General features: G+C 39.2%; 1 protein-coding gene across 1 annotated transcript in view; it reads left to right on the top strand.

Annotated features, from left to right (window-relative positions):
• Positions 1-17,016, top strand: part of LOC122791463 (zinc finger protein 708-like) — a 985,758-nt gene extending 968,742 nt beyond the window's left edge. The window contains exon 8 of the mRNA XM_044059208.1: positions 11,652-17,016. Within this exon, the coding sequence (XP_043915143.1) occupies positions 11,652-13,282 (1,631 nt within the window). The 3' untranslated portion in view covers positions 13,283-17,016. The remainder of the gene's footprint in view (positions 1-11,651) is intronic.
• The last annotated feature ends 2,823 nt before the right edge of the window (positions 17,017-19,839 follow it).

Consider the following 19,839-nt stretch of genomic DNA (forward strand, 5'->3'; position numbering starts at 1 on the left):
GCATCGTAATTGTATTTGAAGTTGCCCAAAGCTCCCTGATAGACTGTACCTGTCTTGCCGGTGCAGCACGCGCCTTGTCTCATCACTTTGGAAAACAAATCCTCCATTGGGATAGCTCCATATGGATTACAATCCTTGTCCCCTACTTTATTTTGCAGATTTAAAGATGGTAGCTTTTTTGTTCCTACAGCTAATGCAAGTTACTTCCAGTTGCTTTTTGAAATCCTGCAAGCATGAGAACTGACTGTTCTGCACTGCGTGTGGGTCTGACCTACTTCATTCCTGTACCTAACCCTCCTCTGCCCCCCCCCCCAGCACTGTATTTACAACATACCAGCTGCTCCCTTCCCTTTATTTATCCTTAATGTGCTAAACAAGCCCAACACCACCACCCCCAGCAAACACAACTACAGTTTCAGTGATTTTAGTATCTTTGTTCTTTAACAGTACAAGACTTCTTTATAACAAAACAGAGCTGTGCAGTGAGCATTTAGAATGAGTATTTAAATAAAAGCTTCATTGTATCTTGTGACTGAAGCACTAATCATTGTACAGTAACATAGTTATACTGTTGCCACACTCAAGCATTTTCAGGAAGCTGTGCTATTTGAAAACTTCTCAAAATTATATGTTGTTGAAATTTGTAAAAATGAGTGATTGTAAAACACCAAGATAATAATGAATGTTGGAGTTATGTACTGAAAACTATAATTATTTTAAGCAAGTTTAAGAGCAAAGACAGTGCAACTGTAGAAAGCAAACGTACTCTGCATGTAATTGAGACGCACTCAAATTGATCAAAAATAATTCAGGTATGGACATCATTTAAAAGGTGCTATATTATGTAACAGTGAAGAGACAGAGTACTGAGTATGTGATAAAACTGTAGCCAGTGCAGTTTGAGGGATACCCTCCAGACTGCTTGTTGATACCACATCCGATGCCCAGCCACTTACTGTCTCATCACTCTGGTCCCAGTATCATCACATTGGCTGACAAGTCAGCCATGCCCCTAGCACCCCCCCCCAACAAAGAGCGACATAGCTGGCTGCACCCCCCTCTCTCCCCCACCTCCCATCCAGCTTCTCCAGTGCTGCAGTCTGTCATCAAACTCCAGTCAGCTGGGATGTTGTCAGATCTCTCTCTCTCTCTCTCTCTCTCTCTCTCTCTCTCTCTCTCTCTCTCTCTCTCTCTGTCTCAGCATTGCAATGTAGGATGTATTCATAATAAAACAGATACCTGGGAAGGTAGCGGCACTGAAACTCTTAATTCTTTTATTTCCATTGAGGACTCAAAACCTCTATTTCTCATGTCCAGACAAATATTGTAAATAACAACTTGGAATTTCTAAAATTGTTGCAGTTGATAAAATATTGATACAAGATCTTTCTGGTTGTTTTTTTCTTCATTGTTATAATTATTTTCATAAATTCTCAGGGCTAGCCTATGGGCCATTTTCTCACATAAAAACATCGCAGATTTTCCTACAGAGTTAAACTGCACCACTGAAGCTGGGATTGTAGTTGTTATTTGAACTTGCACAGGTCAACATAGCATTGACACACCTACATTAGTATATGGACATTGCTTGCAAAACCCACATGGGTATGTGCCCTTCATCTTATTTGAAGTGATGTCACAAAGCAGTATTATTATTCTCTGTTTACAGTTTTATATTAGCCTTTTTGTATGTAAATAGTGGGTGTTACCAACCAATTCAAACTGCCACATGATGCTTAGGATGTTGGAGTTACAAGATACTTTTAAGATTTACTTCTTGTCTTCCTTCCTTATGTATCTGTCAGGACTATAGACAGTTGCTAACATCTTTTTCTTCAGAACTGCAACACATTTTATGCCTGTGATTCCTCACTTTGTTAAAGAACAGTGGTAATGACATGAATATACTTTTTGTCACTTTAGCTTCCTGATTTTTGATATTAGTTTTAATAACTTGAGTGCACATTTGTGGGCCTAAAGCAAAAATTAGATAAAGATTTGATTCACAGTATCTTTAAAAAGTACATTATTTAATAACTCAGTAACAGTGAGCAACCAATTGGCTCTAAATTCTAAGAAAGGCAGTGATGCTGTATAAATGATCAATATATCTGATTAGTTTTCATGTAAATTCACATCTAAGAAGATAAACACACACTTCCTTTCCCACTTGCCGATTCTTGTATTTGCATAAACTAAGCCTTTTCCAGCACTCATAGCAATGTCATTATTCAACAAGATTCACTTTTAACACACACCATAAATTGTAAGTAGCGTCTGCACTTAAAGCCTTGTTTACTAATAAATATTCTCTAACCATGTTTAGACATGCAATGTGAGAAATTATCGTGTACAGATTTTTTAAACACTGTACTAATCAAATCATCTTGAAAAAATACATTTTTAACTTGTATAAAACATGCCAAGAAATATTTTGTAGAACCCCTGGTCACAATAATAAGTCTTATTGGTGTTTTGTTCAATATTGTGGGTAATTTTTGGTTATGCTGTGCAAACTTTGAATGCTTATATGATTAACAAAAATGTATAAAATTCAGGTGACACTTTTTTTTGTGCAGCATTTGTAATTGTGTAAGATCAATATTCTTATGAGCCCCCGATGAATGTTTGTTCAGAAAATTTGTTACTCTGCAGTTGGAACATTTTGCTGTGTATTGCAAAGTGCCCATTAAAACTACTTCCCCTGTATCCAGGTTCATTATTCACAAACTTTTCTTTGTTCTCAGTTCACCAAATCCATTTTTTTCAGTATGTGTTAAGTTAAAATACGAGTTTTGTACAGATTTATACTACAGTTTTTGGATATCATTCTCACATGCTTCACAAAAACTAGGTACTGTTTGTTGAGGGGAGGATTAAAAATTATATTTTTGTTTAACACAAAATGAAAAACGGTAGTCACAAATGGCAGCCCACAGGCTGTAATTCCACACAAAATTCGTTTTATTGATCCACACGTCTAAGTGCTTTCGTTCCAATCTCATTTAATAGGAAACTTCATCAGATACATGCGGCGCTCATGATTGCCATGCATTTTCCTCTAGTATTCCATCTGATATTGAGAATATTACACAGTTCCCATTTCCAATGACCAGTGAAATATATCGGACTTTTAATGTATAACAATACTGGGTGATCCCACTACTTGACGAAGTCCCTGCACCATGTTATGTATGACAAATTTTTCCTTTTAATAAATCTTCCTTTCCTTCTCAGACTTGAGACATTGAGAGACAACTAGTGAGGCATCACAATGGACTTGCTTAGTTGGTCTGCAGTCACATTGGCTTTCCCCAGAATGTGCATTGCTGTCAGAAAGCAACCAGAAGAGATCAAGCATTGCCACACCCTCAATGCTTCTTGACAAAGTGAATAAGATGTGGTTCCTGCCTGTTTGCTGATGTACCAGACCACTGACATATTGTCCATCTGAATGGCAGTTGTCCCATATGGGATCATAGGATTATAGCAAGTTAGTAGCCTACTGGCTCAGAGGACCTTATAAGCCTAGCCAGTAAATTAGCTTATGTTCCAACAAGTCAGCACCCGATGCCCCTGTCCAGCAGGGACATAGGTGGAATCCCATGGGTATATTTTCTGTTTCCTATCCAGTCAAGAGCATCTTGAAAGGCCTGCAATGCTAGGAGAACTGCAGTCATTTCAAGAACATTTATATGCATCTTGGCCTCTTCGGAGGACCATATACGGTGGACTGTCCTTCCCAATAGTCCCCCCGCACCCCACTTGGGAGAGGAGACATCCGTGATCACTGTGGCCATGGTCAGGGGAAAACAAATGGATGACCTTCCAACAGTAAGAAGCTACATTTTGCATGCTTATGTAATGCTGACTGGAGCAGTTAAGGGATGTTGATGAATTGACCATTGCACCGACAGCATCTGTTGAAGTATTCACATGTGAAATCTGGCCAGAGAAACGGAGGTGATAGCTACTTCCATGGATCCCAAGGCTTGTAAAATTAATTGTGCTGGAAGAGAAGAATTTTGTATTACTTTCCTGACCTGGTATCTCAGTGCCTGAATTAGAATAGAGAGAAGAAAGGCTGTCTGACTGTTTTGTGTCTAGACGACTGTCTACGAACTCCAGTCTCTGGGTAGGTGTGAGCTGTGATTTGTTGCAATTGACAATGATGCCTAGTTGGACACACAACTGGAGCAAGTAGTTCCTTGTCTGTAGGAGACACCTGGTTGAGACAGGTAGGAGCGAGTCATCTAGGTATGGAAACACTCAAAATTCCAGTAGTCTCAAGTGAGTTGCTACCACTGCTATGCATTTTGTGAACACTCTGGGAGCTGCTGTGAGATGAACGGACAGTGCCCTGAGCTGGTAATGACTGGCTCCCAGACAGAATTGCAAAGATCTTCTGGAGTGCCTGTTCATTTTGCTGTGATAGTACATCTCTTGAAGATCTATTGAGTACATTCAGTCATCTTTTTGCAGTAGTGGCAAAGTGGACTGAACCATGACCATCCAAAATTTTGAATACTATACAGACTGATTTAGTTTACTGAGATCCAGATTTGGTTTCATGTCCCCTGCCCTTTTTGGCACAAAGAAGAATCTTGAGTAGGTTCTGGATCCTCTGTGGTCTGGGGGGACCTCCTGGTTGACTGTTTCTAGCAGCTCTTTTATTTCTAGAGACACTGTTTCCCTCTGATTGGGTGGAACATCTGGAGATTCTTTTCACATTGGTTGGTAAGATTCAGGAAAATGGTATAGTATAACCTATGGATATGAGACTCTGTACCCAGGAATCTTTCGTTATAGATAGCCAAGCTTTCTGGTGCAGAGACAACTGTCCCCCAACTGCTTCTTGAGGGAGACAGTCAAGCCTTCCTTCAGGAGAACTGGTAGAACTTATCTGAGGAGGAATCCCTGAAGCCCTGGTTCTCCAGGCCACCTCTGCCGTGAGGATGGCATCTTCCATTAGACTTACCCCCCTCTTCCTGTGGGGGAACCATCTCCACGTGAGTCTTGAAAAAGACCCTGGGATTTGAGAAATCACATTTTTCTACCTCCTTGTTGATTCCTTCAGAAAGGTCTTGAGAGGTTGAAAAACATACGCCCAAGGCAGACAGGATCTTTCCCTCTTGCTCACATCTGAAGCGCATGTCTTTTACCTTGGGGCTGAACAAGGAAGAGCCATCAAAAGGCGAAGACTTAAAGAGCTCCTCAAAATCACATAATCAGATCCAGGCATGGCTTTTAATGACTGTGCCTGAACCTGCCACCTGTGAGTTACCTTCCGCTGCATGGAAGATCAACCTCATGGATGCATTAGAAACAGACTGGAAGGTGGCCAGTTACGAAGAGATTCTATTTAGATTTTTAGCAGACATAGACCCAGAAAGAGATTTGGAAAGCTATGTGGTCAAATATGTTTGTAACCTTGTAAATTGTATCAGATAATTCAGCAACCTGAGGACAAAGGTCATTGCAGCATATACACACACTTACCAAATCTGTCCAAAGCCCTTGACTCTGTTAGGGGGATAGACAGAAGAACTCTGTTCTGCAAGTTCTTTCTTAGTGGCCTCCACAACCATGGCATTGACAGGGACTCCCGTGCTCCAGTGCTTCCAGTTTTTAGTGGGTGCTAGTATTTTGTCGGGCCTTTTTGGGATTGGTTTGACAGTGTCTGGCTCCTTCCACACCTGGCGAGAAACAAAATCAATGAGTTTGTCAGCCAGGGGAGTCACCCAAGAAGTTGATGGGGCAAATCCAAAAGACTCGAGGAGTACCAATCCCTCCTGGAAGGGGTTACCGGAGGACTAATCACCTTTTTGTTTCAGGAGCTCTAGGGTGTCTCCAAAGTAGACCTCTTCATGTGGAGATTTGGGGGACCCCTTCCCTTCATCAAAATTGGTGTCCTCCATAATAGATTCCTGTGGGGAATCTAGGTGTCTTCTCTTACACATTCTCTTCCAAGGGACTTCCTAATCTGTGTGTTGTGGGGAAGTATCAGAACAGATGAAGATGCCCTGAGGGACTGACTAGAGACTAGACCGGGTTGGCTGTCCCAATGAAATGGATATATGAGGCTCAGAGCATAGAACTGAAGGAGGCAAGATGGTTTGATCTGAGTGGGTCAGTGATGTCCCTTCTCTAGACAGTGAGAAAGCCCTTTCCACAAACTCAGAGGCAGAGTGCATAGGGGAAACAGGAAGTTGATGGCAAAGGTAGTTCCTGAACTGTTTGTGCCCACAACCCCACCAGCACTCTGTCAGAGGAGGGATTCAGACCCAAGCTGTCCAGCGCAAAGCCCCAAGGGGAAGAGATGGCTCCAAGACCTTCAGAGCCTTGCCAACACTTGGACCCAGTGCCATTGCTTTGGCTCAAAGAATCCTCCAGCTCCAAAAGGCTCTGGGCTTCATGACTCAGGGAAGTCACTGGAGTCGAAGAACAGACAATATTTGGATCCAATAAGGACACCTCCAGAGGTCTCGGATCCGAAGACTCCAAAATGGTAGGTCAGATCGAAGAAGCAGATACAAAGTGGGAGGTGGTCAAAGGATGACTCACACAGATCTGGTGGGATTCGGAGCTGGGAGTACCTCCATTTGGATCTATGTTCTGAGAAATTTCCTCATTATCCTATCCACATCAGCTTCTGATAATCTTTTGGAAGATCTAAGAGATGATATAGAAGATGGAGGTCTGGAATGTGTACGGGAGGTCCCTCCAGGAATGGTGAAGGGAGCTGTGAAGTAACTGGATCTGGTAGAGATGGATCTGGATCTTGGAGAGATATTATTGATTATAGAAATAAATTAGTGTAGACAGGTCTCCTTCCTTTGTCATCTTCTTCTTCAGTAGCTGGGGCTCAAACCCATACCAAAAACCTAACAAGGTAACTCAGATTCAGTGACCAAGGAAAACAAGTCATGTAAGAGGTCCTCAGACTGCTCTTCCTCGTCAGCTCCTTCATCAAAGCCTCTTTCTAAAATGCACAAAAGGTCAGATCTGACTACCTTGGATCTGACCACTTCAAAATTTAGGTCTACTCGAATCCAAACTCCTCCACTCCTACCAAATCCAGTTACTTCACAGCTCCCTTCACCTTTCTTGGAGGGATATGGGATGAAATGAAATTGAAGCACACAGGAAAGTTCTGTGAATCTAACTTTGAGTTAGACAGATACTGCAAAACAGTAACTAAAACGCTAGAACCACACGGTTATTTGAAATGCAGTTCAGCTATTACAGAAGATGCAAAGATACTGAAGTTTGCAGTAATATACTGAAGACATGAATTGGAATTTGTAGAATGCACCATAGCTGTCATCCCTGTCACTTCAGTGGAATGGCTCGCCCATTTCTGTTTTTTTATTGTAGAATTCAGAACGAGGCCATAAGACCTGTAACTTTGCAATTGTAAAAAACGTCTGTAAACAGTTTAATATACACTTGAAGTAACAAAGAACCAGACCGTTACAAAAAAAAAACTTTTAACACGTGTCAGATAGACTTCAGCTGTATTAGCTGGAATGTAACTTGATTTGGTCACCTAGAGTTAGGCTATCTGATAAGCTTTGCAGAAGTCAGGTTTTTATACAGTTTTTAGTCCTTGCAGCTGTGGTGCATCTCTAAATTAGTTAAGTGTTTGAAGTCTATTTTTGAGTAGACATACTTGCAAATCAGTCTTATCTGGAACAGATATTGCTTCTTCTTTTCAGATTTGTAGGTCTTCCATCCAATGGTAGTTGATCACTTTTGGATGGTTTACTATCGTGTTCTTAACACACAGGCGATTGAGTCCTCCAGTGCTAGAAAGCATTCCGTGAAAGTCAGAATGTCAAAAAACTACTTTACTGATTGTCCAACCTTGCTCCCCTTCTGGGCCCATGGTAACACTTGTTCCTGGGTCCAGAGCAGTAGGGAGTTTCGAGGTTGGGTAGTTGCGTCAGGTATGCCAGTTTTAGGTATTCTGACTTTTGCAGAATGGTTTCTCGCACTGGAAGACTTTCCCGCCTGTTTGTCAAGTACATGATAGTAAACTCTTTTGGACAGAGGTCAGATAAAGAATCCTTATCTTTGACGTGTGATAAATATGAAATTCCTGGTTTTATCTGAGGTCAAAAATGTCTGTCTTCTCTTGAAAGAACGTAAAGGTGCTTGCAAGACATTTATAGCCTTTGAACTCGGCACATAACATATCACAGATATTTATATCATACAAAGTGAAAGTCTATATGAAACAAGATGGACTACAGAAATGAGGAAGAAATAACTTTAATTTACGGAGTTCTGTCATGTGGGTTGCCATATGAGTATAGATAGTGGCATATAGGTATACATTGTTATTGGTTGCAGAAGATTTGCGGCTTTTATATCTGTGAGTTTTGCAGTCAGACTGTATCCTGCTGTCCCTCTTTCCCATCTCATCTGCTCCACATGTTTTTAAGCCCCTCTGTTGACCTCTACTCTGCCACTGTCTTTAAAAGTGCATTTTGGGTTTGGGGATTCCACCACTCCCCATGTGAAATAGTGCATCCTTACATCTGTGTTGTGTGCGCTGTGTAATTCTTGTTTTCTCTTCTTCTTCCTCCTTTGTTATATCTTGTAATTGAAGGCAGTATATATAACCACAGTAGGAAATATTGATTCAAGTCATTCTGAAGTAAATATAATTGAAAAATACATTCCAAAGAAACATGTCAGGAGTTGATGAGGCAGCTGAAGTCTATAACAGGACTTTGACTGCCCTTTGTGAGTTCCTGGCCCCAAGCTGTGTAAGTTTGGTCCATTCTGTGCCTTGTGGGCAATGGTATGGTCCTGAACTCCATGCTTTAAAATGCACACTATAAAGGTTGAAACACAGAAGGGAATGCACTCACCTGCTGGAAAACAGGCTTCTGTTGAACTAGTATGTAACCATCTGTCAGAATGAGGTTACCAAAAAGTAGTCTATTCTTGACTCAAGAGGTCTTGATAGTGATAAATCAACTGGTAGTGCTCTTCCAAATGGTGGGTATGCTTAGCTGCCTGGCCTGTCATGCAACTTCACAGTCTTTTTCTGATGAAGAATATGGCCTTTCTCTTCACTACCTTGCTTATAAACCTTACATCCATCAGGTTTGGGTTCCTATTACGATATCGAACAGGCTGAAGAGGGAATGGCTTTAACATCAGAAATGCCGTTCATCTATGTGTTTTTTGTGAGATCGTGGTACAGTGAAGATTGGAAAATTTGTCCTTTCCTTACTGTAGTGCGATCTCGGAGTTGGTATTTATCATTAGCGGGGGGTCTGGGGGGCACAGCCCCCCACAAGTGCAACTTTGAGGTACGGAATTTTTGATGTTTAAGCCATTCGTTCTAGTCTTTTCTATCTCTTAATATAGACCCTCAGGTTCACTGTTGGTCCTGGTACATTTGCAGTGGTGACCAGTGGTCTTCCTTAGAGCCTACCATTTTGCTGTTGACATGAGTTTAATGTTTTTTGATTGTGAAGTTTTTGTCCCTGGGATGAGATCATTGTCCTATCAGACTTGTTCCATTTTGTTTAATGAGGTTGGTTACAGTCCCTCACCAGATCATTCTGTTGTGTTATTGGGATGGAGTTTTTCCATCTAATATATAGCAGACTTGGGTTGAGCCAATCCAAAACCATTGCTAGGTCTTTAAGTGCCTCGAGCAGATCCCCAAACTGGCACCTTTCTCAACTCAGTGTTAAGAAAAAAAAAATATTTTCCTGTAAAACTGGAGGAAGCTGACTGATGTTAATTTAACAAGCACTTTGCTACAGTTAAAATAAGTTACCTTGCGCACAAACAGAATATTGTCATTTATTTACGAATGCGGTACTGTACTCCAACACCATTGTCACCTGCTGTCTGGCAGTTTGTGACCCCTTTGGGCCCACCCTAGTTACAGCTCTGCTCCAGTCTTTAAGGTCAACTTAGATGCTGATCTAGGTAAATACAAACAAATCTCAAACCATTGATATGTTCCTTGTGAAGGTAACTTATGTGCAGCAGGATTCATGTTTGAGTGCTGACCACACCTATGATGCATCCCAGTCTGATTTTCCATTCAGGTATAGCATGGAGATCACCCTGTTTGGGTTTTTAATGATATTTTTGTGGTGAGAGAGCAAGGGTTTTTCCTTACACATCTGTCTTCAATGTATGACATAGTAGACCCTGTTGGACTGCTTGAGTCATTAATGTGGTATCTCAGTGTAGTCTGGCAGTGGTTTATCTTCTGTCTTTCTGGCCATAATCTGATGGTTGTGTCTACAGCTATCCCTTTTCTGCTTTCCCTTTGATACATAGAGTGCCACAAGGCTCAGTTTTGGACCTGATGTGGTTCAACATGTATCTACTACCACTTAAAGACATTATTTTAAGGAGTGGTTTAAACTTTCATTGTTATGCTGACAACACTTAGCTATGCCTCTCCTTTCCCCAGGATTCTATGTATGCTTTATATAGACTTGCTTCACAACTGAAATGCATCCATGGTTGGATGTCATTAATCAGCTGAAACTTAGTATCACCATGATGATGGCCATGGCCACTCATACCACCATGAATGTGCATATCTGAAATTTACCCCTGGTCTGGCACCTGTGTCTCATTTAGACAGAGGCAGCCTGTATAGGTTCATAGATTCATAGAGTAGCACTAGGCTAACTGCCCATATGGACCATTTTAAACCTAGCCAATTGCCCCAAGTGAGAATCAAACTCTGCACCTTGAGTTTGTAAGGTAAACACCTTAACTATTTCGCCAACCTCCCACCCATAAATGCTTGACCACCCATGCCCAAGCCTGTGCATACCCCCTTAAAATAACCCTAGAGTATCAAAACTTGTCAGATACATCTGGGAAGCATGGTTAGGCTTTACTAGGCTAATGACCCCACCTGGCCTTTCATAGTCTATGAACTTTGATAATTCATCTGCTCCAGTTTTATCCTCTGGTATTATATAGAGTATTGGCACTAGCATTTGTGTCAAGTATGTGACATTTATGTGTGCTAACTATCAGCCCACACCCAGGGACCACCAGGTGTTTGCTACCATCAGATCTTCATATTTTCCTGTGAGGAATATGTCTGTAAGCACTTTATTCCATAAGAAAAACTTGAGAGATTGACAGCTGGTGCAGAATTTTGTACCCTGGCTATTTATCAATGTATCTTCTTATCATGATATTATGCTGGTACTGCAGAATCTGCACTGGGTATCAGTTTGGTTACCTACCATTAATAGTCTTGGTTTGTCTAGCCTTGTACAGCTTGGGTTTCTTTTAGTTTAGGGAGCTTATTGGATATTCCGGAGTCTAGCTTGATTCATCAGGGGAATATTTCATTTTCCAGGGACTGTACACTTGAAACTATTTACCAGAGTGGTTAAGAATGTCCTTGCTGGTATTGAAAGATCCCCTAAAACGTACTTTTTTGATTTGGTATTTGGGAATTAATTTGCCTCAGCATTTTGCTTCTGTTCTATTGAAGCTTTTTATTTATCATTCATATTTATCAATCTGTTCTAATTTAATTGATTATATTTTAATAAATTTGAATTTAAAATTGTGGTAGAGTTTAATTCAAATCAGTTATGTTTTTACAGAAACTGGTAATTTTTTTTGTTTTCTTGTTTTAGTCAAAAGAAAATTTGAATACCATAGAACTTCGAGCCAACGGTCATCACCTGCCAGAAGCAAGCAAAGTAACAAAATGATGAAATCCCGTCAGTATCCAGATTGGAAAAATAACACAGCAAGGCATCGTCAATTTTGGGCTGGGAGTAGACGATATAAATGCGCTCGGGGTAACAGTGGTTTAGGACAGAAGCAAAACCTAGAAATGAATCAAGAGAGTTTGTCAGAAGAGGATGGCAAAGGTGGGCCATATAAATGTACTGAATGTGATAAAAGCTTCATTGGGAAGCATAACTTCATAAATCATCAACAAGTTCACCCCAGAGAGACACCAAAGCGACCATATAGATGTACTGAATGTAACAAGAGTTTCTTACACCTGATTAATTTCACATTACATCAGCAAATTCATACAGAAGACAAATTGTTTAAATGTGCAGAATGCGGAAAGGGTTTTACATATCACAGTCACCTTGTAAGCCACTCAGTGATTCACTCAGAGGAGAAATCCTACAAATGTGCTAAATGTAATAAATGCTTTACACAGTACAGTGCCTTATTACGTCATCAGCCGACTCACACAGTAGGGAAACCATATAAATGTGCTGAATGCAGCAAGTGTTTTACACAAAGAAATCATTTAGCAAGGCACCTGGTTGTTCACACAGGAGAGAAACCATACAAGTGTGACAATTGCAGCAAATGCTTTACGCAGCGCAGGGACTTGATGTACCATCAAGCCATTCACACGGGGGAAACACCTTACAAATGTGCTGAATGCAGCAAGTGCTTTACTCGTCGCAATCACTTAATATGCCACATGGTCACTCATACAGGGGAGAAACCATATCAGTGTGCTGAATGTGGTAAATGCTTTACACAGCGCAGTCATCTAAATTCCCATCAAATGATTCACACTGGGGAAAAACCATATAAATGTACTGAATGCAACATGACTTTCAGACTTAAGGAAACCTTTATTAGTCATCAGAGATTTCACATAGGGGATAAACTGTATAAATGCTCTGAATGTGATAAGTGTTTTACAGACAACAGTCAGCTAGAACGTCACCTAGCTAATCACACAAGGGAGAAACCATTTAAATGCGATGAATGCAGTAAAAGTTTTACATGCCACAGTCACCTAATACGCCACCTGCTTGTTCATACAGGGGAGAAACCATATAAGTGTTCAGTGTGCAGTAAATGTTTTAAACAAAACTGTGATTTAAAACGACATCAAGTCCTTCATACTGGAGAGGATCTGTATAAATGCCCTGAATGTGGGAAGTGTTTTACAGAACATAAACATTTATTAAGTCATCAGACTGTACATACAGATGATAAGCTGCATAAATGTGCTGAATGTGGTAAGTGTTTTACACATCGCAGTCTTCTAATACGCCATCATCGTATACATACTGGAGAGAAACCATACAAATGCAGCGAATGCAGCAAGTGTTTTGCACAACGTACACACCTCGAATGCCATCAAGCCATTCACTCAGGAACTAAACCATATGAGTGTGCTGAATGCAGTAAACGCTTTACACATCAGAGTTATCTAAGGAAACATCAGAAAAGAGAACACTCTTCTCAAACGGTGAAGACTAAAGCAAAACGGATTTCCTGAATTTATGAATAATTACTAATCTGTTTAAGAATATGAATTATTCCTACCTTAGAATAAAAAGAAAACTGCACATTTGGAGAAATTAAAACAAGAGAAAAGAAAGTGATTAGCATGTGAGATCAGCCTGTTAGGCAAGCAGAAGTAAAAAAAAACATCTTATCACTGAAGAAATATCGCATTTTTCATGGAAATAGCCAGCTTTAGTGACTTCAGTCTTCTCCACATAAAGGTGCACAAAATTAAATGTCATTAGATGTTAATAGAAATCAGCTTTATGAAATAAGGACTCCTGTATAGCTTCAGTGGTCTTTTGAGTTCTGGTTGTGAAAATATGTTTTTATGCATGTTGATGTATTCTACCAAAATCCATACTCTTCATGTGAATTACAGAATGAGGCAATCCTTGGTACATTATGGCTGTTGAGAAGAACGCGCTTGGCAAACATCACAGACTGAAGGGGTAACAATGCCATGCATAGTTTTAAGTATGTTTTTTTTCTGTAGGAATGGGCATCTGTTCCTCCCATAGCATTAAAAAGTCCTAAACAAAGAGAAAAATTAAACCAGAAAGAAATCATCTAAGTATGCGGAGTGCATTAAGTGTTTTTACAAATTACAGTCTGCCTAGGTCTTGACTTAGTAATGAAAGACTGAAACAATATTAATTTCATGATCTGTAATCATACTCTTGCATAGGAATGGAGTCCAGTCCAATCATGATATTAGCAACGCAAAACACTTGGAGAAATTAACCTGCAAGAAATGTAATGGTAGTTCAAAACAGTGAACTACATGCAAGCTGGTTTACAAAGTCTATAAAAATCTGCTAGGTACAGACAAACGTAGGTTCTGTAGTACAGAACTAGAAACAGTTGCATGTCTTGTTGCTCAGTGGAATATACTTATGGCTGAGGGATTATTATCTGAGAGGCATGATAATGTGGCAAGACTGCTGCACCAAGAATTGTGCAAACACTACAGCATGCAGATAGCTGAGAAGAATTAGAAACTTGGATCATAAAGAATTACTGAAATTGAAGATGTTCTGATGACATGGGACCATCAAGTGCCACCATCAGTTAATAAAGTAAAAGCAAGTAAATCAGATGTAGTAGGCTAAGAAAAAAAGGACAAAAGTAACATTACTCATTGAAATGGCAACACATAATGATCATAGTGTCATGCAAACTGTGAGAAATGGTCATAAAATACTGTGATATGCAAGCAGAAACTAGAACAGCACGGAATAAAGATGTTTAGATAGTTCCAAAAGTAGCAAGAGCTCCAAGGATAATAAAGAATCCTCAAGCATACTTAAATATGCTACTGGCTACTGGCGCACACAGTCTTACATGAACTGCAAGAGGCAGTTCTGGGTGCATTACTTGTACTGAGAGAGCACTCTTGTTAAACATCAAAGATTGAAGCAGTACTAATATCATGCATTAAATGTGGTCCCTATTAGAAATATTTGGAGAAATTAGAGGGAAAAAAGTAAGAAGCCCTTCACATCTGCTAAAATAGTATAAAATTGCTTCAGTTTTGTAAACTGTCCATAGTGAGTGTAGTGGTATGCATAAAAGAAACAGTGTCTGAAAATATTGGGATATGCATACTTGCACCAAAACAGAATGGAACAAAGACACTCAAGTAATTTGATTTGTCCTTGAAGCAAGTGGGCAAGTACATGTGAATGTGCTACCAGTACAGGTAACTCATGACAGGAGGAGGCAATCGTGGTACATTGTAAATACTGAGGAGTGCACATGTCAGATGTTAGAATCTGAAGCACTACTGATGTGATGAACTTTTACATATGCTGTGACTTGAGGTAGGGATCTATTTCTGCCATGCCATTAAAATCCCTATGTATTTGGAGAAGTTAAACTAGAGAACAACCATTTAAATATGCTCTTATGTAGGTTTTTCATAATGCAGTTCTTCAAATTATTCATAGATTACAGAACTTTTCTCAAACATCAAAAACAATACTTATGTAACAATCTTTATCCCTTTCCTTATTTATTAATCAGATCTAGTTCCACCTTAACATTAAAATGGCCTCAAATCTTCCACACAATCAGCACCATTTTTCTCATTTTTTTTTCATGGCATTGGGGAGTCGAGCCACTCTCCTACCTTCTTCAGCAGTCATGCCTGATCGTCACAGGTCTTCTCTCACATAATCCATCAGTCTTTTGATTGGATGTACTTCATTTCCTCTTACCATCTTCCCTTTTTAACACCTCTTTAAATTTCATTTATATTTAATAATGACATGGGTGCACATATCTTAATAGTAAAGGAAAAACATTATAAACATTTGTCATATTTATGTATTATACGTAAATGTTACTTTTTAGCAATGATCATTTGTTCATTATTATGTAAATAGCCTTTCCTGAAATTTCACTTCTCTTCCTGAACATTCTTGTGCATGTACTGTTCCCACAAATTCATTTATTTGTGTGCAGTTTGCTGCTTCTCTTTTCTAAAGATCCAACATTCCAGTGCATTTATCTCCCTTTTTCAGCATTCAGTGCTTCAGTTGCAGTTGATTTAGATTTTGATTTCCATTTTCTAGTAATTGCTTTTTTGGAAGCCAGAAGCATTAAACTTAGCAATTGCTTACTATGTCTAGGCCATTTAGTCTCTGGATCCGGACTCAAAAGAATCATTTCCTTTGTTACAGTAATTTGTTAACCTGACGTTTCTGCCATAGTACTCTGGAAAAAAGTCTTTTGTGAATGTAACCAGTTGGTAGAATTTAAAAATTCCATACAATTACCCCTCTCTCTCCCATCACACCTCCAGCATTTGCTCTGTACCTGAGGAAAACTTCTCTGATGTCTGCATTGGGTATAAAATACCTATGGAAACACTTCTGTGCAATATTCCTAAACCTTCTAGACTTTGTTGCATACTTGGGTATCATAAGAATGTCTTCCCACTGTTCCTTTGTATAGTGCCATTCCGTGCTCACTTCCCAGTTTTTTTCTAACCTCTTCTGATTGACTCTTACAGTTACTATGCATTATTTTATACATTCTACTAATTATCCATTTTTCAACAGCAGCTTCTGTTCTAGACTTTACTAAAAATGGAACCAGAGCTAGTTTTTCACTTAACGTTCCCTAGCCCTTTCCTTTTTCTTATACTGTGTCATCAGTCTCTGGTAGGAATGGCAATCTCCAACCCATCTTCCAAACTTCTGCTTGGCCTCATCCCACTCTAGTATTGTTTTCTCACTAACTATTTGCACCTGATACCTTGGCTCATTTGTTAATTTTCTCCAATAAACTCCTGGTCCATCTTGCCAGTTTTCTCTGCCCATAAAACCTCTTTTCTCCATTTCCGTGTTAGTTTAGTTTTCAAAACACTTACTGCTACTTCATTAATATAATATTCTGTATGCCTGTTATTGTTGTTCTAAGGGGCCTACATAAAAAATCCTACTCTCTTCTTATTTTGTGAACTGTCTTGCTTTAACATAATATCTTTCCACTGATTTGTAATTTTTCATTTTTGTTATGTATTTAAGCCTTAACTGTGTAGGTCTAAAGTATTTCTTCAAATCTGGTAGTCATAAACCACCGTGGTCTATTGAAAGAAACAATTTATACAGCTTAACTCTTGCCCTTTTTCTCTCCCAAACAGATTCCTTCAATTCTTTAAAAACTGCGGTGGTGATGCTGCAGTAGCGTTGTCACCTCACAGTAAGATGTTGTCCTGTTCGATTCTCAGCTAAAGCGTCTTCTGTGTGGAGACACACATAAATGGGCGTACTTTCGTTGAAGGCTATGCGTCAGGGCTGGCAACTCTGTACATAAAAATCTACTGCCAATTATTAGCAGACCGGAGTTCCGCTGTGGCGACCCCTAACCGGGAAAAGTCGAAAAATACAACATGGTCTAAAACATCTCCTCTGGTTGATTAAAAATATAGGACAAAAAACATTTTTGCTGCTTGTATCTTGCTACCATATCCATAGTCAAGAGCTTCCAACTTCTCAACTTTTGTATTATCTTTTTTTTAGTCTTTCCCCATATATCCTTAGCTGTTGTAATAGAGACCTTTTTAATCCATATGACTAAGTACTTTATTTTATCATGCCCCAATAAATATGGGTATTGCTGAACGAATTTGTGTTTGGAACTGTAGTTTACCACTATAGCCTTTGTTTTATCTTCATTTATATGATACCATGAAAAAAAAAACTGAAACTGTGTTGAAATGTCCTTTTCTGTATTTATTAAGTACAAAATAATATAATGTGCAAATAATGCTAATTTTTCTTGATTACAATACTAGTTATATTCTTGAATTTGTGAGTTCCATATTTTCTGTGCCAATGACTTTAAGTTTGAAGGAAATAATAAGTGAGAAAGAGGACATCCCTGGCTGATTTCCCTTTTATATGCACAGTTAGTCAGAGGAGAACCTCTTATCTTATTTTTATGCCTCTAATCCTTTATGTATCTTCCTAAGTAGCTCCATTATTCTGTCATTTAATCCATGCTGACTCTTTACAATGTCTTCTCTTCAAAGAAACCTACCAACAGTGGTGGTATCTGCTTATAGCCTGGTTCCCCTCTAGATCTTTGTTCTTTTAATGTTGTCAAAAACTTGGCTCCCCTCTGTAAAACCGTATTTATCCTTACCTGTCAGCTTTGGAAACACCTTTGTCATTCTAGTACCTATAGTAAACATAAATACTTTATAATCATGGCTTAAAATTTAAATGGTTCTCTATATATCTGGTTCTGAAGGGTCCTTATCCTCTTTGGGTAAGATGTTGGCACTGTCTGTCCTCCTAAAATAGCATTAAGCAAAGCCTTCTAGATCTTTCATATTCTTCCCTCTTGACTTCCAAACTTCTGTGGTAATAGTAGCTCTTCCTGGAGAACTTCCATGGTGATTGATTATACATTACCAATTTTATTTTATCCTTTCCTACTTTAGCTTGTTAATTTGTGAGCCTCATCTTGACATTGGTCTAGTTAAGTATTCCATAAAAATTTACATTTGTGTATTTCCTTGTTTTCCCAATTCCTCTTCTTTATAAAGGTTTTCAAAATATGAGGTGGTGGTGCTGCGGTAGCGTTGTCGCCTCACAGTAAGACGCTGTCCGGTTCGATTCTCAGCTAGAGCGTCTTCTGTATGGAGACATACGTGAATTGGCATACCTTCGTTGAAGGTTGTGCGTTAGGGCTGGCAACTCGGCACATAAAAATCTACTGCCAATCATTAGTGGACCGGAGTTCTGCTGTGGCGACCCCTAACCAGGAAAAGCCGAAAGACACAACATAAAGGTTTTCAAAAAAATTTCAAAATATCTTTAATACCTCTATAGGGTCTCTAGCTATTTTTCTTGTCATAGGTTACCTAAGGTATGGCAATACCTCTTTCCATTTTCTGTTGCCCAAGTCATTATGCTACTAGTTTTTGATTATCTAAATACTCTGTTATTTTCTCTTTAGCGCTCAGCATTTGCTCCTATTCTTATTCTGTAAGATTCATCTGCAATATTTAACCTTTGATGACCCTCTAAGTAGTTACTATTATTTTTCCCAGATCTTTCTTCCTTATTTGTACCATATTCTTAAATTCTGTTTTCATTTTATCCCACTCTCTTGTTATCCCTTATGTAGAAACATGTATCCTCTATAATAACTCGAGTCATTTTCACTACCCATTCCATAAATACCTCTCTTTAAGCAAATAAATAGGAACTCACCAATATCTCATGTTTATTTGATTACCCTACTTCCTTGTCTCAAATCTGCCATTATCATCTTTCTTTACCTCTTCTGTCGCCGTTGAAGCCCCTCTTGCAATCAGTATTATTACCCCCTTTTCCTTTGTCCCTGATACTCCGCTGAATATCCATTTTAAAATTCTTTCTTTGCCAAAGTAGCATGTTTATTTTTATTCAAATGCTTTTTCTATAACATTGCTATTTCGTCATATAATTCACTACTCTGTGTTTCTTGTCCATACCTACAATGACATTCACATTTCATGATGTATGTAATAAGGCAGTCATTCTGATAAAAAGCATTTACTTTCACATATTCTAAATTACCATTTTTTGATATGTTTCCAAACTGCAATTTGTTTTTATCCTGTAAATCATTGGAAGCCATTTTCTGCACAGAAGCTGAAAAATCTAACTGCTATTTTGCTGAACATCTGTGAGATTTTCTCAACCAGAGTTTTTTTCTTCTTGATTTTTGGTTGATTTTCAATAACATTCTCCAGTTTTTTTCTTTGTACACATTAATTTTTGGCAGGCTGGTTTTAATGCAGATGTTCTTCGTCTTCCCTTGCTGCAGTCCTGACTATTGGGTATAGTCCGCGTCCCAGTCGGCCCGAATACCAGAGGGTCATGGCGCCTTAGACTGACGCGTCAGGGTACTAATCGCATGACCGACGTCATTTCCTCAGTCTTTTGCCGCATGGTCCGATGCAGAAGCAATTTTGCGAGTGCAGGTTGGCGTTCTGAGATTTTGTTTCAGACCGAAACAGAGTTGGCACATTTTGGTTTTCTTGCCTCA

Source organism: Protopterus annectens, chromosome 17.part0 (genome assembly GCF_019279795.1).
Source record: "Protopterus annectens isolate FY-2018-M chromosome 17.part0, PAN1.0, whole genome shotgun sequence".
NCBI lineage: Eukaryota > Metazoa > Chordata > Ceratodontiformes > Protopteridae > Protopterus > Protopterus annectens.